Source organism: Pseudorca crassidens, chromosome 15 (assembly GCF_039906515.1).
Source record: "Pseudorca crassidens isolate mPseCra1 chromosome 15, mPseCra1.hap1, whole genome shotgun sequence".
NCBI lineage: Eukaryota > Metazoa > Chordata > Mammalia > Artiodactyla > Delphinidae > Pseudorca > Pseudorca crassidens.
The window spans coordinates 46,231,835-46,255,827 of NC_090310.1; the positions used below are offsets into that span (position 1 = coordinate 46,231,835).

General features: G+C 43.2%; 1 protein-coding gene across 3 annotated transcripts in view; it reads right to left on the reverse strand.

Moving 5' to 3' along the window:
• Positions 1-23,993, reverse strand: part of MACROD2 (mono-ADP ribosylhydrolase 2) — a 1,985,215-nt gene that overhangs the window by 536,765 nt on the left and 1,424,457 nt on the right. For all 3 annotated transcript variants that reach the window (XM_067707453.1, XM_067707452.1, XM_067707451.1), the window contains exon 8: positions 873-946. In XM_067707453.1, the coding sequence (XP_067563554.1) occupies positions 873-946 (74 nt within the window). The remainder of the gene's footprint in view (positions 1-872; positions 947-23,993) is intronic.

Here is a 23,993-nt window from a genome sequence, read left to right on the forward strand (position 1 = left end):
TAGTCTCTTTCCATATCCAAACATTTCCAAATAATCCATCTCCTACCGAGGAGAAAGCTATATTCATGGGCCATCACAAATGGAACAAAATTCTTTACAGCACTCATGGGCGTATATGAGGAGAAAACCAAGATCGGAAGAAAAATGCACAACATTGTGTGTTGTGTGAAACCTATTTGCTGTAATAACATGGTAATTGCTAAACCTCTGAAATTTAAGCCTCCATAGCATCTCTACTTATTGAATTGCCTTGTTTACTTGAGTAAGTCTCCTGTTCATCACTACATACATCCCAAAGCTCTTATTAAATAAGCAGAATCGGAGGCATGATGAACACTTTGATGGAAGACTTTAGTTTCATAAAAATCCTGATCGTGACGATTTAGCTATCAATTATCCAACAGCACACTCAGAAGTCACTTTATAAAAGTGATTAGTTATAAATAAAGAGATCTTAGATTACTGAAAAAATTACCAAACACCAGGAATCCCCTGTCAACAAAGATAACTTCACTCTTTAAGGAAAATAGCACCAGATGATCCCTGAATTCTTCATCTTAACGAAATCCACCCTGTTCTCTCCTTTACACACAAATCCATATTATCTAAAGACATAAAAATGAGATCATGGCTAAATGAATCTGATCACTTTGCCCATCTTCACCACTGAAACCAATCAACATAATCCCTTCAGTCAATTAATTACAGGAAAGTATTCAATCACCCATGGAACCCAAATGAAGCAGCATCAGCTAGCTTTGGCTCAATGACTAGGTCAACTTGATATTTATGGAATAAATGTATCTGCCTTTTTGAAACTGATAATCGAATTCCAGCATCTTGTATGCTCACTGACTGTGTTTTTCTCCTACCTGGTGCTGATTCTTGGTCAGCCATTCCTTAATGGTGCTGAGGGCGATGACTGCAGCAGGCTCGTTTGGAAAACCTAAGTGAAGAACAGAATAAAACAAATTTTTTTAAAAAGGCAAAGGCAATAGAGAAGTCAATCATGGTGTGATACTGGGTTTTTCTCATTTAAACAGTATTCATTTCAACCAATTAGTACTGAGCAAGGGAGACCTCAGCAATGTATACACTCTACACTGCGCATCACAGTATATGAAGCCTGTGATCCTATATACAAGGCATTAAGGGGGCTGGTCCTATGCCCGTCTAGAGCTAAAAGGCAATAAAGGACTAACTGTCTCTTCAGTTGCACGATGTCTATTAAAATATATTTACGGTTGCTTAATACCTTCCACAACATTTTCATATAATTTTCTCATATGAGGTGTCAGAGTAATGTTTATTACCCTCAGTTTACAAATCAAGTAAACACGGGTCAGAGACTACATGTGGCTGAGCCAGGGTCACTCCATCAGTGAGCTGGCACAAGACACAGCGAACAACCAGTCCCATAGCCATACCACTGAAAGCTACTGTGCGAATTCAAGGAAGGCAATGCCTGTTCCATTTAGAGCCATTGGAAATGACGTTTCACATGAAGACAATATGAAACGACCTGATTTTGTAGTACAGGTTTGGTTTTACAAGGGCAGGAAGAACGATGCACTTATAATACATCAGTGAACATGAGCACACATAATCAGAGTTTCTAAAATGCATCCTTTAGCGTATATAAACCAAGCACATTCGAGAACTTGCAGAATCATCAGACATTCTGCCAACAGAGATAAAAATATGTGAAAGAATAACCTTGTAAGTTACTTATTTATGGGGCAGAAAGAAGAAGAGATGGGAGTGACTGTTCTGTTGAAACGACTCTCTTCAAGCTCACCACTGGCTTCCTAATCAAGAAGGCCCATAGACTTTCAACCATTCTTCATCTTCTTTGGTATTAAATGTGTTTAACTAGTTTTTCATATTTCAATACGTCTTCCCTCTTGAACTTTTTAAAAAAGATTTTTAAATTGTTTTAAAGTGTACAATTCAGTGGTTTTTAATATGTCCACAAATCTGTGCAATCATCACCACCAATTTCAGAATATTTTCACTGTTCGAAAAAGAAAATCTGTACCCATTAACAGTCATTTCCCAATCTCCCCTCCCCCAAGCCCATCAACTACTAATCTACTTTGTCTCTATAGATTTGCAGATTCTTCTCCTAGATTTTTCAACACTGCCTTCTTCTGTGTCTCCTCGTACCTATTTGACCTCCCCTGGCTCCTTTTTCTAGGAGCATCCATTAAATGTCTGCCATTCCCAACATCCTAAACTCAGATGTCTGAGCTGATGCTATAAGCATCATCTACCAATATGTCCACGAGGACATCATCTTATCAGGGAGGCTCCCGTGACATTGTTCATGCAGACGAAGAAAGAGAGAGGTGTTGTTGAAAGGGGGAGATTAGAGATTTAAAAGACCCCGTTTTACTGGAAGGCAAATACATATTCCAGTAGTTCATACTAATGGTTTAAATCTCAGTGGACTTTGAGAAAATGTGAGAGAGAAGTAAGAGAGGAGTTGTTCGTCCCCACTTCCAAAAATAAATGTTGCCTTTCTAATTAGGTTTCTACATGCTTTGTTAGGGAGTATATTAGGAAAGGGGACAGAATAAAGCAGGGCCAAGCCCCACGTGGTCACTGTCATATGAGAGAGAGAACCGCTGTCATATGAAAAACGTGCATAAGTTCTCAAATTTGCAAATTTCATCTATGACATTTGGGATTATGGGTTTGTTTTGCATTGTTTTAGCCCTTCCTTAAATTAAAGCTTCAAAATGTAAAACTCTTAAAGTTAGAAAAACCTATTAGCTAATTCATTAAACAAATTATTATTTAACTAGAAAAGAGTATGTATATATACAGATACACGTATGTGTATATATGTATAGACAGATAGACGGACACACTTTTAATGAGTCTCTGTCTTTAAAGCCCGAAGTCTGGGGGGAGGAAATAAGAGGCAACCGCAACACAGCATTTAGGGGTGTGGGGACATAGATGAAGAGCACTGAGGGAGGCTTTCTAGGAAAAGATAGAATGTCTGGGGGAGGGAACTATACGTGGGAAGCTGAGGAGACATTGTCCTCAGAAGCAAGCTATGAGCAGCAAGGAATTGATGGAAAAGGTGAGGGTGAGGGAAAGTAGATGGGGAGAAAGCAGGAGTCCTTGTGGGCTGCAAAGAAAAAGAAGGCAGCCAGGATGGGCGTGTGTGGTTAGGGGTTACCCAGAGGAGGCTTTTCAGTCCACCTTTTCCCTGAGTTTAACACCAACATTTGTAATCACCCAGATGCCTCCCCTTGACAGGCTCTAGAACCAGAAATGCAATGCGTATTCCTCCACAAAAGGAATCCTTCCTGACTTTCTGGTTCTGGCTTTACCTCCTCCCCAGTCAGTGCAATATCTCGCTGCTTCCCCTGCTGGTAACCGGGTCCTACAGGCAGCATCCCTCTGAAGGATCCTACACCACCCTGTTCTTTCCTTCTTTTCCCATTGATCTTATCCGAGGTCGGATCAGCTCTCAGCCCGACAACAGCAGGTGACTTGTAACTGTGCCCCTCAGTCTTCTCCCCTTCTCCCATCTATCCAGCACACCACTTTCAGGTGATTCTTCCTGAAGTATAGTTACCACCCCCTTACACAAAACAATGGCAGCCTTGGCCGACTGTCCAGCTCCTACAGAGTAACCTTTAGCACCTTAGCTTGGCATTATATACCCCGGGGGCCTTTCTAGATTTGTGTCTTAGCTTTCCCTAGTTATTCTCTTCCCAGGACAATCTTCTCCAACTTTTTGATATGTTTAAGAAGTATTTAAATAGTAAAATTATAGGGCTGTATAAAACTAATAAAGCCATAATCACTCTCAGTTGCAATGGCCATCCGCATTAACCTTTAGAAGGAATAATTCCCCACAGAGAAATTATAAAAGTTCTCCCAGAACCATGGCAACTGTGGTCTCTTCTCAATTATGTGTGATCTTTTGGTCACTTTCCCACATTCATCCAAACCTCTGGCACTGAGTTATCGTTTTCATCTCCACCTCAAGGACTGCTATAACCTTGGGCGGTTTCAGCATTCAGGAAGATGACCCACCCAGCACCTGGCCTGCCAGTTCCCTGACCGGGTCGTTTTTGACAACAACTCCCACCTTCCCTCCTCCCCAGACCACACCCTGGACCTGGATGTAGTATTTCCATTCCAAAGCTACTCTCTGAAAACCTGTTCTCTTTAGTTTGTTCAGCTACTTTCCAAGGAACGTCCTTTACAAGCATTTGCAGTCTGCTCTGTCCTCAAGCCACTCCCCAAATTAATACTAACATTTCTCCCCTGAGGGGTCTGACTCTTTTCTCTCATGCTGTCTTACTCTTTGTTTTCTCATTCCAGTCACACTGGCCTTCTCTGTCCTCTGAATGTGGCATGTTCCTTTTCACCTTCCTACCGTAAGGCCTTGCTCATGCTATTTCCTCTTCCTGAAATGGTATTTCTGTCCTCTTTTCCCCAGCTTATTTTAACATTTGCCATGCCAACAAGGAAGGATCCTCCGATACAGACGACTACCCGTCTTATGCTTTCATAACACCACGTAACTTTTCCTCACAGCACACACCATAGTTGCAATTTGACATTGATTTATGTAAATGTTTGATTAATATTCTTCATTGAGCGAAAGCCCTAAGGAGACAGATGCCACACCTGTTTTTACTTATCACTGTATCCCTAAAATATTGCCAGCACATAGAAGATGATCGATAAATATGTGTTGAATGAATGGACCGTGGACTCGTGAGCCTTTGTATGGACAGCAGGAAAGGCTAATTACTGGGAAGTCAAGGGTGTTTAGCCCTAGAGTATGCGGAGGGCCAAGGGATTCTGAGACGTCCAAGCAGAATGACGTATCCACATTATTCTATTTCATCCCTGAGGGAAAACTATTGAGAAGAGGCATTTGAGAAAACACAACTCCGGGTGGGAAGATGTGCTGTCATTAATTAAAAGGGGAGGCAAATATCAAGATAAATATCCCTGAAAACATACTTGCTTTTCAGCAGTATATGTACATAACATAAAGTATGATGTTCAGGGTAAACAGCAACAGCGTGATCCTTTGTCCACTTAACTGCAAGACCCCAAGGGTTACGAGCAAGGCCAGTGAATAGACAAGGACAGATTTTTGCCCAGGGATGGGCTCCTGATGACAGCAAGGAGCTCGAAGGTCTCGACCGTATTCTGGTCACCAGGGGACTTTTGTTCACAAAAGCAGAATGGCCACCCAAAGGGAAGGTTGCAGACAAGCTTCAGATGAATCATTGAATTAGATGACATACAAAATCTCTTCCAAGTATGAGGGTCAATGAGGCCGAACCAGCCATTAATAATTCAGGGCCAAGCGTGCAGAGTTTGTGTGTGTGTGTGTGTGAGTGTGTGTGTGTGTGCGCGCGTGTGTGTGTGTGTGTGCGCGCGCGAGTGCGCCCACACGCGCCCAGGTGTGCATAGAATCTGCTTCTGTCACTCCAAGTCTGCTTAGTTCCTCATTCATTAGGATAGATTATTAAAATTAACTTTTGTTGTAAATGGTGACGCCGACTTACACAATTTATACAAGATTTTTAAAAATTCACTTTTGTATTTAAATTGCTTGCTAAATTTTTACATACACACACATGTGTATATATATAACCATTCCCAAATCCAGACAGAAAACATTTCCAACACCCCAGAAAGCTACCTTGTCCCAGGTCAATATCTATCCCCTGAAGAAACTGCTATTCCCTCCGCTATTATCATAGATTAGTTTTGTCTGTCTTTCCACTTCATATACATGGACAACGTGCACTGTCTATATTTTGTTCAATATTATTCCTGCCTGATTTATCCATGTATCCATATATCCATACTACATCCACACACAGAGCAGAAGCTCACTCTTTTTCGTTGTAGTGTTATATTCCATTGCATGAATGAATGTTCCACAATTTACCCATTCTAGGGTTGATGGACAACTGGGTTACTTCCAGTTTGGGGCTATTGTGAATAAAGCTGTCATGAACATTCCCATACATGCCACTTGGTGAACACAAGCACTTGTTTCTGTTGACAGTACACCCAGGAGTTGGGGCTACGGGTCCAGAGGTTATCCAGATGCTTAACTCTGGTAGATTCTGCCAGTTTTCCAAAGCAGCTGTAGCAATGTACACTCCCAACAGAAACGTAAGAAAGTTTAAAATAACGTATTTATCTTTCTAGTCAGTTAACGTGTCAGGATATATAATTATATTTTCTTGACCATATTTAAAGCCATTAAGGATAGCTTTAGACTAATCAATACCTTTTATAGCTAGAAGCTCAGACACGTTTTATGACTCACCTGTTTTCTCTCTACAAAGCAGTGAGTACTTAAACCATGAGGGGACAAATTCTGTCAACAGAACATCAAAACAAAAGAGGGAGAAGGGGGGACAAAACAAAAGAGGGGAAAAAGTGAAACAACGAGTTTGCAATGCCTTTCATCCATGGTACATCAAATACCACTTTAGACATTTTTTCTTACTCCGTTATTACCCGATATTTCACTTTTCATCAAGCTGCAGAAAGATACAGCAATGAAGACTCACTGAAGGTTCTACCGGGCCACTGAACTATTTGTTGGAATTGGGGAAAACCGGGAATGTTTTCAACACAGCGAGAGTGAATCTGGTTTTGACCTTGCCCTAGACGGTTTTCCTCTCTAGCTTTCATTTTTTTTTCATTTTGCTCTTGTTGATAATTCCCCAATATCTTTAACTTTGTCTATAGGCTCCTATGTGGAAACATTGTTCCCTTGTTACAAAACTCAAACATTTTCTATTGAAAATCTAGCATAGTCTGAAATAAATATAGATATAACTTACTCTGCTGGTAAAACAGCCCTTTTTGGAGGAAGAAGCAACGATCAACTTTTGTTTTAAACTTAGAATGAGGGTCTGCTTGCAGCTACAAATTGCTAAAGCATACAAAGGCATATGGTAATACCTTAAATCAATTATTTCTCAGAAGTTCTTAGCACACAAAAAAGTTTAAACTCAAACTGACAGGATACCAGGTACAATTAATCCATGCTTTAAAACATTAAGCCCATCTAACATTTACAGTCGAGCCAGGGCCTCTGTTTCTTGAATTTTCCCCTGGCATCCCTTTCCAGCCCAGTTTCCGGGAGTCACCTCTACTTTAACTGTGGATGCCTCTCTAGCAGTTGTAAGAAGAAAGCAATCTGGGAGATCAAGGTCCAGGCAAAGCTCAGAAATGTAAAAACTATTGTTTTTGTACCGAATTATTTTATCTTTAGCTGCACAATTTCTTCTTTAGCGGCCTTCACCTCAAAGGGGGTTTAGTCCATACCCTCCACCCTACCCAGCAGGGCACTTAGCCCAAGGCTGGGATGAAATACTAACAATTGTATGGAATCATAAATCCCCATGGCCACTGCATATTATTTAGAAAGTGGTTGCCATGCTCACCAGCCCTCAGGGTGACTATAGGTACCAAATTGGGGCGGAATGACTATAAATATCCAGAAATAAGCAGCAACAGTTCAATAAAACTCTCTGGAACTCTGCACACTAAATTCATGTCCACTTTTAAGCCCTCCCTCCCCATAAAGTCTTTAATGAGGAAAAAGCGTGCTGATTTAATTTTTTCTATTTACACACAAACCCAAGTAAAATAAAAAGATCATGCAATTATTATTTTTTATTTTTTTGCGGTACGCGGGCCTCTCACTGTTGTGGCCTCTCCTGTTGCGGAGCACAGGCTCCGGACGCACAGGCTCAGCGGCCATGGCTCACGGGCCCAGCCGCTCCGTGGCATGTGGGGTCTTCCCGGACCGGGGCACGAACCCGTGTCCCCTGCCTTGGCAGGCAGACTCTCAACCACTGCGCCACCAGGGAAGCCCTCATGCAATTATTAAACGTGGGATTTTCAGCATGGATGAAAATCTCTGTCCTAAATGATGGGGATCACGTATCAGTGGGTTTATTAAAACGTTAACATCAGTTGATCTGGGATTGTCAACATTGACCGTCAATGTAAAATTACACTTCGATATTTCAGAGAGGATAGCTACAGTCTTTTTCTATCTTAGCACATGAGTTCTGGTGTGGGGACCAAATGGACATGAAACAATACACTTTATAAGCCCAGGTAAAAGGAGATGAAATGTGAGAAGAGTTATGTTTTGCTCAGAACATTCCTCACCAACCTCCCCGAACACACACACCCCTGTCCTGCATGCGAAAGAGAGGGAGAGGGACGCAGATGGAGAATGTGGTGGGCATGGGGAAGTACAGGGCAATGAATTTATTTTTTTTTTAAATCTCAAAACAGCTTCCCATCAACCCCCTCCCCCAGGCCTCCTTCCAACCCATAAAAGCAATTCTGATGGTATGATGGAATCAAATTACTTGAGAGAAATGAGGTGAAGGAGGCTCACCGTTAAGCAATTGCCGGAGCAGCCACTCAGACGATTCTGGCTAAAGGCTGAGTTTCACAAGAGATAAAACAGGTGAAGTAATAAGAGTGACACTGGCCTCTGTTACTGCAGTGAGCATGGCAGCAGAATGCTAAAGAGGGTGCCACTGGCTTCCCTCAGGAGAGCAAAAGGGCACACAGCAGGCAAGAGCGAGGCTTTCGCAGCCCGTCTTCAAGATGGTGGGGTTTTAGCTGTTGTTTGAAAGGGCAGGCTTTGTTACACGTGTACATAAACATAACTCAGCAGGCTTTTTTATATGCGTATATATACACAATATGGCATATTAATAAGCTGGATTGCCATAGATGCTGACCGGGCCCTACATACGTCACTGTGGCACGCGTGCCATCCTTGCATCCTGGCTCAACTTACAACCTCTGGCAGCTGCTGCCTTTTTACTGTGGGTTCTCACTGCCCACCTGTGGAGTAGGTCCGAAGTGTCAGGGAATCAAGGCCACCGCGAGCATCCTTTAACCCATGATTAGTGAGATGGTGGGTACGTGTCCCAGCTCACGTGCCCCCAGGAAGGCTGAGGTGCAGGCTGCAAGTTGCCCAGTGGGTCGATGCTCCAGTGGTCCACAGCAACAGTGCTCAGCAATGCACTCTGTTGGCTTCTTCCCTTCCTTGTCTCTCTTTCCCCACTCCCTTTCCTGAAATGACCTCCCAAATTCACTACTTGCCCCCAAACCCTGACCTCTGAATCTGCTTTTGGGGAAACCCAAACTATGGCAGCCATCAACACCCACTCATGAACCTGAGAAAAAGAGATGCCACGTCTTATCTGGATAGCACCCTTTCTCTAAACTTTTCTAGTTGTCACCTCTGGCACATGCACGGTAGAGAACGTTCTACAAGTTACTTAAGGACGCGGGGGAAAGAGTTGGGGAGCTCGCTACTCATCAGCATGAAAGCACAATCCTTTTTTACTTTGTGGGGCTGTAGAGGTCACAGGGCTGGGCTCACGTTGGCGTGAAAAGCTGCCACACTAGACAGAAATCTTGAAAAATAGGAAATTGTTGCTGCTGCTGTTAACATGTATTGAACACTTATTAGGTAGAAGTCACTCTAAAAGAAACGCATGTAAACACTACGTAATCTTCACAACAACCCAAAGAAGAGAAAAAGGAGAAGAATGAAGATGAGTTGGCTTCTAAATGACTTAGTGTCTTGAGGGAGGGGTTGATCAAGGATGATTAATTTGAATTAATATTAAATACTTTGCAAGAGGTATGCAAAGTACAGTCTGTGTTGTACTGCCTTTAATGAACTTATTATCACTCACTAATGTGATAACTGTGATCCGGACCAGCATCCACTTGAAGAGGAAGCAATGATACTGCCTATGGCTATGGACGGGCATGGGGTGCGAGCCTAGGCTATTCGTAGGAGCCCTGCCAACTCTGGCTTCCACATAAAATAGCCCAAATCCTCAAAACTCCCTTCCGGATGTATGTAACCTTTCATTTTATAGAAGCAAAAAAATGATTGTAAGGGAACTCAAGCAAGGGCAGGGCCAGGCCCAAAGCCTGGGTCTACTGACTTCCCTCCATCTATCCACACTCTAGCCCAGGGCCTGGCATTCTGTTCTTCCCCACATCTCCGCAGAATGGAGGCACGTTACCACAACCCCTCTCCTTCACAGACTCCGGTCCCAACGCAACACCGTTTCAAATTCCAAAGAAAGGAAATCAAACTGCAGGCCCCTGTGGTCAGAAAGCTTGTTCCCCAAGTACAGAGCTTCCTGTGAGGACCACACGCAATAGACCAGGGGCCACTGATGTTCCGCCCCTTCTCACACGGCAGCACTCAGTCTAGCATTTAATGTCTTCACTGCAGAGCATGAGTGGGGCCCAAGGAGGGCCACAGAAAAGCTGATGGTTCTGATGATGCAATTATTCCTCAGCATGTAGGTACCATCATTCCAGACACAATTAGAACCCGTACATTTGAAGCTCACCGGCTCACAGCAGAACTTCTGTGACATTATGCCTTTCCCAACGGCGCCTTACCCCTTCCTTTATTTTATTCAACTTAGTACTAATTTTCCTAGCAGAACCTATAGGATTGGTCATAACATAAAAAAGGAAAATTCTATACTTATTTGAATCTCCTCACACCCACTCTGTCATTTCACTTGACATTGTGTGCCACAGCAAGTGATACTCCAGAAATTCTACTCTATTCAGCCCCAGACTTGAGTTACTGTTGCTTTCACCTCTTAAAAAAAATTGTGAAACATGAAGTTTTCCTTTCAAGCTGTCTTTGCTCTGCAAAGGAGGTCTGAACGAGCCGCATTTTTATGAGACACAAGCTTACCATCTATGCAAGCTTCATCAGCTTCTCAAACTTACGAGCACCAGTGTCTATTTCTAAGGGTGTTTTTAAAATCATCTTCTGCCTAAGGAATTATAATAATGACCTGAGAAATGGCTCATGAAACAAATTCTACTCTATGCAAGCTGTTCCTATACCCCTGAATAAGTCTCTTGAAAAAGGAGATGAAAGATCTCACAGAATCACCTGGAAAAGAATTTTTGTAAAATTTTTTAAAAGAGCATTTTTCCTACAGGGCTAATCGAGGGAGTTCATTGAGGACATCACATTTGAGTAGAAAAGATTTATACTGGGATCAACTGAGAGATGAAAATGCAGTTTCTATTTCGGAACTGGTGGCATCTATGGGGCATGGACCTGGTGGCCAGTGATGATCTCATGTCCATACGAGGAGCCCCTAGTGACTTCCTCCACACTTATGACCAAAGTCCAAACCCCTCATTTTGGCTTGCAGAGCACTTCCACTGCCGTTGTCACAATCTGAAATGATCTGTCCCACGTGCTTGGCCACCACGCCATCTACCCCATCGGAATAGCAGTTCCATGAGGCAGAACCCTTATCTTATTCATTTTTCCACCTTCAGTGCTCAGAGCAAAGTAGGTGCCCAATAAGATGGTGTGTTAACAACAGGAACACGGGGCATATCCAGTGTCCTGTGAGGCTCCCTCGCATCCTGCAGTGATTTTATGCCACCTGAGGCCTAGGAAAAAACCAGCCCTTGCACTGGAGGGCAGAAAGTGAATTAATTCTGTGCTGCTCTCTGGAGCCTGCTGGCCAAACCCCCTCCACATGGGACCTTGGTACAACCTAAAGGCATGGCTGAGGAGAATGAAAACTAGGTCCCCTTGGCTTTAGGTCCGATAAACACCTCTTGGGCTTCTGTCACCCTCGAGCAGGCAGAGCAGAGGACTTCCTTCAGGAACACATCAGCACACAGGGTCTCTAAGCTTTGCTGTCACTGACTCGCAGGCGTGAAACTACTTATGTCCCCAGAAGCTGATTTTATGCCCCCACCTGCAGTCAGGTACAAGATTCTCCTGAAGGAGTCACGCTGAAGACTGTCATCACAGCTCCCAGCACAGTTAACTCCGATCACCAAATATGGAAGAAGATGAGTTAGTCCCCAAAGCCCCTGATTACTGGCTTTTACTCCCCAATGACTGGTTGAATTCCTGTGTAAACTGCCATCATTCCAGGAATTCCTCTGAAAAGCTTCTCAGTGACCAACCCCAGGATGAGGAATACTCAGTGTGGACAATCTCTCCTCTCATGTCTGAATGCCGAGACAGACGCTGGTTGCAGCCGTCGACAATCTGAGGTCTGTCTGAACTAGTGTCTCAATGTTAGCATGTGGAGTTTTCCTATATAGGGATGGACCAGTTGGTGGAAACTCTTCTCTACCGTTTTATAGCATTTACAGTGGCAGCCACTCCTTTGCTGAGTGAGGCAGAGATGAGTGCAATCTTGGGGCCTAAAACTAACTAAAAAGAAAACATTTGATGTGATTTTTGTGATCAAAAATACATTATTTGATATAATTCAAGTCCAGCAGAGGACCTCACACTGAAGGTCATTTTCAAAGACATTCCAAAAGATACTAAGTGAAAAGTTCTGAAAATTTCCGTGTTGAGACGGAGGGCAAAGCTTCGTCCGATGTGAGCAGTAATGACACCATTAGACCGCTGTGTCTTTTTGTGACAGTTGAGTTTCTGAGTGCGCTGGATCGGACCAGCATCCCCAGTTCTACACTCTTCTTTGCTAGACCCTTTGCCATCTGGCTTTGCAGAGCCTGTCCCCATGGGTGGAGTGTATTTCTCTGCCCGAATGATGTCGAGTTTGGCCTTGTGACTTGCTTTGCCCAATAGGATGTGAGCAGAAATGAGGTTTTAAAAGCTCTTGCTGGCATAAAAAGAATGCCCCCAGGGAGGCCCCGCCCTTTCAAACTGGCACCTGAAATGAGACAGGTGGAAGAAACGGGGCCCCAGTAGAAGCCTGCAATCCAGCATGGCCAGACCAAGCCTGGCCTCCATCAGTTAAACCACAGTCAGCCCTCAGGACCGTGAACCAGAAAATAACTGCTATTTGTTGTCAGCCATTGGGTTTGGGGGTTGTCTGTAATGCAAAAAATCTGACGACACACTGAGCTAGAACTGTTAGTGAGGGAACATAAGCTGCTTCTGAAATCCCACTAAGGCCGCACAGCACCCAGGAGTCGTTTGTATTCTTATCTAGGCCTTTGCAATCTTCAGAAAGTGCTTTCACCGGTTGGCTCTTTGCCCAGGGTAAAACCATTATTTACATCATAAAGTCTGCATACTAGTTCAAGGATTCAAAGAGGCATGGGAACTGGTTTAAGAGAAACCCTGGAACAAGGGAAAGAGAAGAGGTCTTGGAGTCAGACCTACCAGACTCTGCATCTCCCCCTGTAAATTGCCAACTGTGTGAGCACAGTGCGTTTCTGTTCCTCAGGGTCCGCACCTGCAACGTAGGGATAAGGCTACTCTTATTGTGAAGATGAAGTTGTGTAAGTCACGTGCCTCTTGCTCATCACAGGTTTTCTTGTTTCAGCCCCTCTCCCTATAGGTACTTTAATAAAGAAGGATGTAAGAAAGCCTAAATGTAGGAGAATGCCGGTCAGCACAGGAGGCCTGGAGACCCAGCTGGGAGCTCTAAGGTCTTCAATCTGCCACAGGGCAGCGGCCACAATCGAAGGTGCATTCAATTTTCAAGATAAAGTGCAGTCTCACCATCTCCCCCAAGAACTTGGGAGTAGATTTACATTGCCTAATTTTTTCCAGATGTCCCTTCCTGACACTTGAAAACACAATTTTTGGTAAGAGAAACAGGTATTCACAAAACTGACCTCATTTACAGCTAAACCTCTGAAAGAACTGTACCATACTTGCTGTAGTCTAAAATATACTTATCAACCTCCAAAAGAATCTTACTAATTAGATTCCCCCAAATCATGCCACTCTGGATTTCTAGTAATAGGAACACGTTTCTTTAAAGAATCTACAAGGAATTGGGAGTGGCAGGAACAATGGACTGATCCGTCGCATATATGATTTTTTTCTAAACAGTTCTATCTAGAACATCCCCTTCACTGGTTTTTAGATTTCTAAGTTTTACCCAAATATAAGATACTGCTCCTCAAAATGCCTAGAGGGATGTAATTGGATATGATGCCTGTACCACTTCCCTCAGACAGACAGAACCTGGCTCTTTCCTCTAAACCATAGCGAGGCATTTGGGGGATGGTCGGCGTTTGAGGGATGATAGAATAATGTAGAGACCAAAGAAGCCACAGAATTGTAAAGTAGGACAACTGCATTTTCAAATGCAAATTTCCCACAATGCTCGTCATTGTGCATCTTAATAATGAATGACGATATTTCACAAACCATGAGCTCTAGACCAAGTTTGTGGTCAAGTAATGAAATCCTAGAAGGACATATTTCTCATCAAAAATCAATTTGTTCTCCTGCTGGAGCCGTATGTAGTAAGCAAACACAGGACAGCATGAAGTTGTAACGTGCCATGAAAACCTGCCGGGGCCAGAAAAGAAGTTTAGGATGTGCTTTTAGTGGTAATGATATCCACTTAAACATACATGTTAAAGATTTATTCTGATGCACCCCTTTAGGAAGTTGGAACTTTTGTGTAGACTCCAAAGTATTCCTGACAGAAATATAGATATAAATATCTACTTTACAAATAAATATAAATACTGGTCACACAGTATTTCACTTATGTAACACCTGACAATTTTTTCTTGAAAAGGAGAATGGCATTCTGGCACGTAAGGGCATTTGGAATTCATCACTCCCTTCTGACAAATAAAAGGCTGAACAGGGCTTCCCTGGTGGCACAGTGGTTGAGAGTCCGCCTGCCGATGCAGGGGACGGCGGTTCATGCCCCGGTCTGGGAGGATCCCACATGCCGCAGAGCAGCTGGGCCCGTGAGCCATGGCCGCTAGGCCTGAGCGTCCGGAGGCTGTGCTCCGAACGGGAGAGGCCACATCAGTGAGAGGCCCGCGTACGGCCAAAAAAAAAGGCTGAACAAACTGAAAAAAATTTAAAAATCTTCTTAGATCCATCAGAGAAGTGAGGTCACAGAGCAAACCACTATCCCTTCAACTTGGAGAGACAGGTGAATACAGAGAATCACAACTTACCAGAGCAGAAACTCCTAAGCAGAAACTTCCACAGGAGCCAGCACCACGGTAGGAAAATCTGAACTGTAACTGAGGAATTGTTCGAGCTTGGAGTAGACAATTCTGTATCAACTTCAAGAAAAGATAACTGTTATCTGACTAGCTCGACGAGCTTACTCAGGAATAGTCAGAGGAGCTGCAACTCACAAAACACAAGCTCTGGCAGACCACAGGCAAACCCAGAAAACAAACGAGGCGAGCTTGCTTTTATGGAGAAAAGGGGAATATGGGCAGGACTGTTCTAAATGAATGTTCATTGGAGGAAAGTAAGAGTTCAGGGTGGTGGTGTCTTCTCATTGGCTGAGCTACAGAGTTTTCCATTGGCTGGGCTTGTTGCTGGGCGAGAAGAACATCGTCCTTCCTCTTGATGGGGGTAAAGTAGGCGCACCTGCCTGTTGGAGACGCAAGGGAGTCTCTTCTATTCGGCATAATTGACAACGACTGCTGGGGTGTAAGAACTCGCGCTACAGGTCTTCCCAGCTCCAATTTTAATTGACGTTTCCTTTATTAATTTTCACGCCGGAAAGTTAAAAATTCCACGAGGTGGGGTGGGGGGCTAGTCTTAGGGTGGCCCCACACATTTTTGTAAATTTTACCTTGCCAGGTTCTCACAGTGAATGCAGAGAAAAATCCCCTCGTGCTACCTGCAGGGGAGGGGGACAGGAGCTTCTCTGAAATATGCCACTCTGTTCTTAACAAGGCCTGCCTGCAGGAGAAACTACCTTACCAGAGCCTAACCTGCTGAGGTTTATTTAGAGCCTAACCTCCCTGGGGGAAGGGCAATATTCTACTTCAGCCAGCTCTAGGCATCCACATGGGGGAAGGGAAATACCCAACTCCAGCCACTCTAGTTATCTTATCCACCTGAGGGGGAAAAGGGGGAACCAAGAAGCACTTGTGATATTCACAGTTCAGAAGCCCAGGCTCAAAAAAAGACAGAGACCTAATCACAGGACTATAGAATGCACCCTCTCCCCACCACCTCACCTCCACCTTATTAAAGGTCTATTTACTGCAGTTCCATTTGCCCAGTACATCTGTGAAAGACATCGTCAAGTGAACGAAAGACAAGCCAGGCAGGGAGAAAATATTTGCAAAAGACATATCTGATAAAGGACTGTTATCCAAAAATAAACAAAGAACTCTTAAAACTCAGCAATAAGAAAATGAACAACTTGATTTAAAAATGGGCAAAAGATCTGATCAGATACCTCACCAAAGAAAATACACAGATGGCAAATAAGCTTATGAAAAGATGCTCTGCATCATGTTATCAGAGAACTGCAAATTAAAACAATAAAGAGATACCACTACACAGCTATTACAATGGCCAAAATCTGGAACATTGACAACACCAAATGCTGGTCAGGATGTGCAGCATCATTCGTTACTGATGGGAATGAAAAAGGGTATAGCTACTTTGGAAGACAGTTTCTTACAAAACTAAACATACTTTTACCATATGCTCCAGCAATTGTGCTCCTTAGAATTTATGTAAAGAAGTCCACACAAAAACCTGCACACTGATTATTCATAATTGCTTTATACAGAATTGCCTAAATTGAAAGCAACCAAAATGTCCTTTAGTAGGTGAGGGAATAAACAAACTGTGGTACATCCAGACAATGGAATATTAGTCAGTGATTAAAAGAAATGAGCTATCAAGATGTGAAAAGACACAGAGGAAAGTTAAATACGTATTACTAAGTAAAAGAAGCCAATCTGAAAAGACTATACACTGTATAATTCAAACTGGAAGAGACAAAACTATAGACACAATAAAAGGATCAGAGGTTGCCAGGGGTTAGTGGGGAGGAAGCGATGAACTGGTGGTGTAGCATAGAAAATTTTTTAGGGTGATGGCAGTATTCTTTATGATACTATAATTATAGATATATGTCATACTTTTGGCCAAACCTATAGAAAGTACAGCACCAAGAGTGAACCCTAATATAAACTATAGACTGGCAGTGTAGGTTCATTGATTATAAATAATGTACCACTCTGCTGTGGGATTGTGGTGGAGGCTGCATGTGGGGACAGGTGGTATAATACAGGAAATCTTGGTATTTTCCGCTCAGTTTTGTCATGAACCTAAAACTTCTCTAAAAAAAACAGTCTATTAAAAATAAAATAATGTAAAGTAAAACAGCGTAAAATAAACAGCTCTCAGCTATGACAGATGAGCATTTCCAGCTGTTATTTTTTAGCATATTTTCTAAATGACAGTTTACCCACCAGTGACTTCAGTGTTCTTTTGGAATCCTAAATTCAGAAGCTTATTTTAGGAAATGATATTAAAGCAATTCCTGTGTGACAGCAAGCACATAGAATTCCAGGTCTCTCAAGCACAGAGGCCTGGTAATTACTAAGGAATGTTTTATCAGACGCAAAACTCTTCTTTGTGTAATAATGTCAGTAGTGGCCTTAATAACACGTTGAAGTTACAAAGCACTTTTCATGGTCATTAGGAATTCCCTTTGGTACTGCCCAGTGCATTTCACGTCAAAATTATACTCGGGCACATCTCTGACATATGATAAATACTGCATTTCCATAAAAAATGTAGAATGGACTTGATACATACAATATGGACGAATCTCACAGACAGTACTTTGAATGAAAGAAGTCAGACACAAAGTGTACATACGGGCAAGATTCCATTTATATGAAGTTCAAGAACAGGCAAAACTAAGCTGTTAGAAATCAGAACAGTGGTTGTTTAAGGGGGGCTTGGCTTGACTGAAAGGGGTCATGACAGAACTTTCCAGGGTGATAGAAATGTTCTATCTTGACTGGGGAGTTGGTTACACAGGGATATGCATTTATTCAAATCTTCCTTCCTGATTCAGAAGAAGCCATGAAGAAATTCCTTCTAAATGGTTCGAGTGCCCAAAATGGGGCACAGGTGCCCAGATGGACTGCTCTTACTAGTGACCAGTGCTCACGTAAAGCAAGTGGACGAGTGAAGTTTGAGAAGGAGACTCCTAGTTTTCTGATCTGTCTGCAGCACAGATGAGAGTGATAATCACTTTCACGATCAATATATTTTGTTAAAAAAAAAGGGGGGGGAGAGAGAGAAGGAAGAAGATGAAGAGAGTAAAAATTCCCCCTTGGTAGATGGGAACGTGGGGAGCACAGAAGGCGAGAAAGATCAGTGGGGGAGGAGCCAGGCTGGCGATGCAGGAGGGGCGGAGTCTGCCCAAGGTGGTGGGCAGGTAGACGGAGCAGGCAAGTGACTCCTGCCCTGGGGGAGCAGAGTGAAGCAGCCCAACATGTTTGTAATTTTCTCCTCTGCAGGGTTAGAAACAACAAATTAAGAACCAGGACAACTGCAATCTTGACATATTCCTTAAGCTTCACAATGCCCCTCTATGCCGAATTGTGATTATATCCTAAGGATTAGTAGCAAACCATAAAATTTAAAGAAGCTGTGGATTGCTTTTTAGGGATAAGAAGGAAATAGGGAACCACGGGGACCACAGCTTTCTCCTCAGCTAGACTCAGTGAGAGAGAAAGCCTAGGGTGAAACGGGCAGCGGCAGTTTTAAGGAAAAAGAAAAGAGGATGGTGGAATAATCCATACGGGCTGAATTAAAGACGAAAATGAGAGCATGGGAGGTCATATGCGGGTGTGACAATTCATCCTTTGCTCACCTCTCCCCCTTCCCCACCACCAAAAAATAATGATAATGATTCATAAATCACACCCCCCCACACACAAAGCCCTTCTATTCCTATTGGGATGCCTTATATTTTTTAGGCTAAATCATTGTGGAGAAAATTATTTTAAAATAATCAAAGGAGGCATCCCATAAAGTGACTGCTAGAGAAAAAAAGAAAGAAGGAATTCAAGATGTCACAATGGTTTGGGGGCCACTATTATACGACTGGTTTAATTTACTTCTCCTCAAGGGCAGAAGCCAGCCCTGTCTCAGAATTTATTTCTGTCTGGTCACCTTCTCTCTGCATCCCAGTCAATTCCTTCAGCAACTGTGTAACTTGTTTATACTCAGATTAAACTGCATTCATTTGTATGCTGCCTAGGAAATAGGAGGTTTCTAAACGTGTTTATTTTCTATAACCTGGGCTATCCAACAAGAACCTGAGTGTAGGCTATCTCTGGCTTGCTTTCTGGAATCATAGTATTTATGCAACGTGATGCTTTTAGTTAACACTGAGCCCAAGCAGCACTATTCATAGGCTTCGTAGCTCAGATTCTCTCTCTCTAGTATGTGGGTGTATATATATATAAATATAACATATATTTTATATAAATATTTTATATATATATATATATATATATATATATATATATATATATATACACACACACACACATACCATCCAGGCCATATACACGAGAATATAAACACATTGTGCTAAGACTTCATCTTAGTTTTTATTACCCAGACAAAAAGGACCTTGGCCAGCCTCTGCCTCGTGTTTAACACGTGAGTCATTCAGCCACTTCCAGAGCAGTAGATACTACAACCAAAGTATACAGATGCCAATCTGGTCAGCTCCTGTAGACACAGACCCTCTCTCTGCAGGTGCAGAATGACATGCACCCTTGAGCCCAAACCATAATGTTATGTAAGACAGCACCTTCTATTTTGGTTTCTCTCACAAATGAAGTACGGAGTAGCACGCTCTCCAAATGAGAACTACAACACTGCAATGTGTCAACGTGAGCATTTTATAATTAAATATTAAATACATAGTTTCCTTACTTTCAAAGAACGCTATGGTTAGGGAAAGCAGGCCGCCCAGTGAACCACAGTCATGGAGGGGCACAGCCATGGCCAAAGTGGGGTGGGGGGGAGGATAGGAGGGTAGGGAGTTAGGGGAGTGAGGGTGGGGATGGCTGAGAAATAGCCCAAGCACTTCCTCCCACCTTCCCATCCTGCAGTTACCCCAACTCTCCCCTCCCCTATCAGCCAAACCCAGAGTCTAGGCAGCAGGGACACTGGGGTGGCCTTGCACAGAGCAGGACAGAGAAGGGAGGGCAAGGGGAGGAGGGGGGAAACAGAATCACCAAGAAACAAGGGGATTGCGCTGTTATAAAACACAACCTTCACCAAAGTTAACTCACCAGGTTATCACTTCTAAAGTGTCAGTTACTACAGACCGAGCCCCAGAGACAGGGCAGCACACAGAAATGGCACAGCAGCCGGAATCGGGCAAATGTGACTTTGGTTATGAGCCACGGGTCCAGGAACTCAAGTAGACAGGTGGGAACTGGCGAATCCGGCTCATGCCAACAAGTGCCCAGTCTTAGGGGAGGAGGCTTGTTGCTCAGTTAGGTGGCAAGCTGCTTTCTCAGAGAGTGAGTCCAAAGTGTCAGGACCGCAACCTTACTTGTTCCACAAGCGTATAACTCACAAGCTGATATTCACGGTCCACGAATCTGCAGTGGGCAGATTCCCTTGAGGCCTGTGGCAATCAGGACCTTTACATAATTAGCAAAACTATGGATCCGTCGGGACTTAACCACGTTCTCTTCCACACGAAACTCGTTCAGATCCTGATAAGTCTTTGAAAAGATCAATTTATTTTAATATCATATATTACATTTACTGTTTATTATTTTCAAATATTTTAAGTACAGAGTGGCCTTTCAAACGTATCTGTGTTTATGTGCATATGTGTTTATATATTTTATATATACATATGTATAGCTCTTCCAATACCCCAGGGTGATTTTAACAGTCAGCGAGTGTCAACGAATTTAGTCAAATACCATTCAAGGGCATCAAACTTTTGTCTGGCATGTTCAAATCAGGAGTAGCAGCCGATGCGGAAAATGAAGACCATTTCCCAGGTTTCTCCTAAAGAAGAGGCACTCAGCCTTCATTTGAAATATGTTCTGAAGGCTAATGTACCTGGCAGAGCAGAAAGTAAAGAGAGAACACGCAACACATCTGCAAACAGCAGTGCAGCACTTGCTAAAGTTCATTGCTTAAAAAAAAAAAAAAAGCCAGGGGCAAGCAGTATTTGATGTTTAACAAGTGCCCCCCCCAAACCAGGTCCAGTTAGGTACCTAGCAAAGCCACACCACGTTCATCACATTGTCCTCTCCAAGCCTTTGTCAAGAGAAAACTGTCTCTCAGGTGTCAAGAAGGATTTGTGAGAGTTAATCTGATTTTTCATGAAGGAAGTCTTTAGTGCTTTACCAATATGCTCCACTTTCTGCCAGACACGTGAAACGGCTGTCTGACGTCAGCACCACCTGCTGTGCTCTCCTCTTTCTTGTATTGATTTATCTGCTAACCTTGACGAGGCAGTCTTAGGTTGCAGATGGATCACGCACCAGGAGAAGGCCACTTTGCCTAGCGACAATCGCATTTGTGATTGACAGCCACCGAGCACCCAAACGGCCTGGGATCTACAAAACCTCTTGAATCTCTTTCCAAGAAATAGCCATTTTTCCTTCCCTGCAGTCTTCATTTGGGAATTAGAGAAAACATCGCTGTAGAATAGCCAACTTCCTTATTTACTGTGACATTCACAAGTTGTCATACTCTGTCACCCAGTTTGTCAGGAAGTTTCTCCTAGATGTCAAGCACTGGGCTGGGGGCCTCTGGTGAATGGGAGAGAATTTCTAGCTTCAAAGAACTTGATAAAGAGAAACAAGACTCACACACCTACAAGCACACCCACACACGTGTACTTATGCATGCTGGCAGGTAAGGCTGGTGCTCCATCCACATTTTCTTGGCCTTCCCTACTTATCACCTGAATCTTTGGTGGACAGTCGTGGACAAGCCCGTGACTTCCTATTTCATGCACCAGTGTCTCTCTGGCTGAGGCTTTCTCTGGCCCCTGGAGAAGGCAGGAGTTCCTTAGCTTGGACACGTCAGACGTAATGGAAAGTTAATGCCCCTGTGGACAGTTCTTACCTGATGAGTGATGGGAGTCAGTGGACAGATCCCCTGGTTTCCTTGACCCTCAGTGGCACAATTATGAAACATGGTCCATATGGTTTCCCAGAAATCTCTGTATTGGTTTCCTAATGCTGCTATAACAAATTACCATGAACTTAGCGACTTAAAACAATACAAATTTATTATCTTATGGTTCTTGAGGTCAGAAGTCCAACATACATTTCACTTTGCTAAAATCGGGGGTTGGCAGGATTGCATTCCTTCTGGAGGCTCCAGGACGATTCCATTTCCTCACTTTCTCCAGCTTCCAGAGGCCGCCTGCATAGCTCGGCTCGTGACCCATTCCCCACATCACTGTGACATTGTCCTTCCCTTCCTCTGCTTCTGTTGTCACTTTACCTTCTCTATGACCCTTCTGTCTTCTTCTTGTAAGGACCATTGTAATTATATTGGCCTCCCCTGAATAATCCAGAATACTTTGCCATCGCAATGTGTTTAACTTAATCAGTATCTGTGGAGTCCACTTTGCCATGTAAGGTAATATATTGAAAGTTCCTGGGTATTGGGGTGCAGACCTCTTTGTAGGGCCGTAATTGAGCCGCCCACAGTCTCCAATAGAAACGAGCCCCACTTGCCTACACCAGTAAGCCATTCGTTAATGTAGCCGTTTCTGGCTTTTCCCCTCTCCTGTCTCACTTCTCTATTCACCAACCGGTGTTTGTGGGACTACTTCACATATTTCTTTCATCCAAATCCTTATCTCAAATTAGAAGACTCACTCATGCCCATCAAGTTATTTTAAATGTAACGTGAGGTATCTGAAGGCAGAATCTGTTAAATAAACAAAAGGAACTAAGGTACTACAGAAATTCAGGCAGGGTTCAATCAGTCCAATTTGAATTCCAGAAAGTGTCATAGAGAAGGAAGGACTTAAATTAAACTTCAAAGAATGACAACATTTTTCATAGCCTAATGAGTAATTTGCGATTTCCCTTCCCTTCTTTTTTTTTTTTTTTAATAAATTTATGTATTTATGGCTGCGTTCGGTCTTCATTGCTGCGGCTGCGGCGAGCAGGGGCTACTCTTCGTTGCGGTGCACGGACTTATTGCGGTGGCTTCATCTTTGTTGCAGAGCACAGGCTCTAGGTGCACAGGCTTCAGTAGCTGTGGCACGCACGCTCGGTAGTTGTGGCTTGCGGGCTCTAGAGTGCAGGCTCCGTAGTTGTGGCTCACCAGCTCTAGAGCACAGGCCCAGTAGTTGTGGTGCACGGGCTTAGTTGCTCTGTGGCATGTGGGATCTTCCCAGACCAGGGCTCAAACCCATGTCCCCTGCGTTGGCAGGCGGATTCTCAACCACTGTGCCACCAGGGAAGTCCCCTTCCTTTCTTCTTAAAATACCTGTATCAAAGCCAGTTTTTGACCAACGAAGGAGGGACATACCACCATCCTGAAATGAAGCACTTATCGAAACTCTCTCAAGTTCCCAAGTGGTGGTATACGACCCAGATTTTTCTAATACCTGAAGACATACAATTTTATCTGCAGGACTCCAAGACTGGAGAAATACTGTGCAGGCAGATCTTGCTAATTTTCCTTCTCTGCTACTGAAATGGGATGCAGCAATCCAACTGAATTATGTATTGGGGACCAACACAGCCAAACACAGCCCTCCTAGCTGAGGGTGATTACCAAAATAAGGACGTGACCACTATACTATGTTCAAGAAGTTTATAGACTCACTGGGGAAGCGAAATAAGAACACAGTTTCAAAACTGGAAAACAATACTGTCTTTTATTTTTTTAAAGAAAGGCTACACCACCCACATTTTGACATCACAGAGGATGAGACTATGGGGGAAAACAACACGGCTATCGATGACTCTGCACAACACAAGGGATTCGGAAAATTCAGACTTTGTGAAGAAGGTTGAGGAATATTTTCACTCACTTATTTTCATTTTCTTTTTGTGTGTGCAAAAGACTGATATAAGTCTGTGCCTAAAGTAAATATGAAGTACTCTTGATAAGTATAAAATACAAATTTTAAGGGGTAATAAGACATTACATCATAGTTGAATGTTTCTAAAAC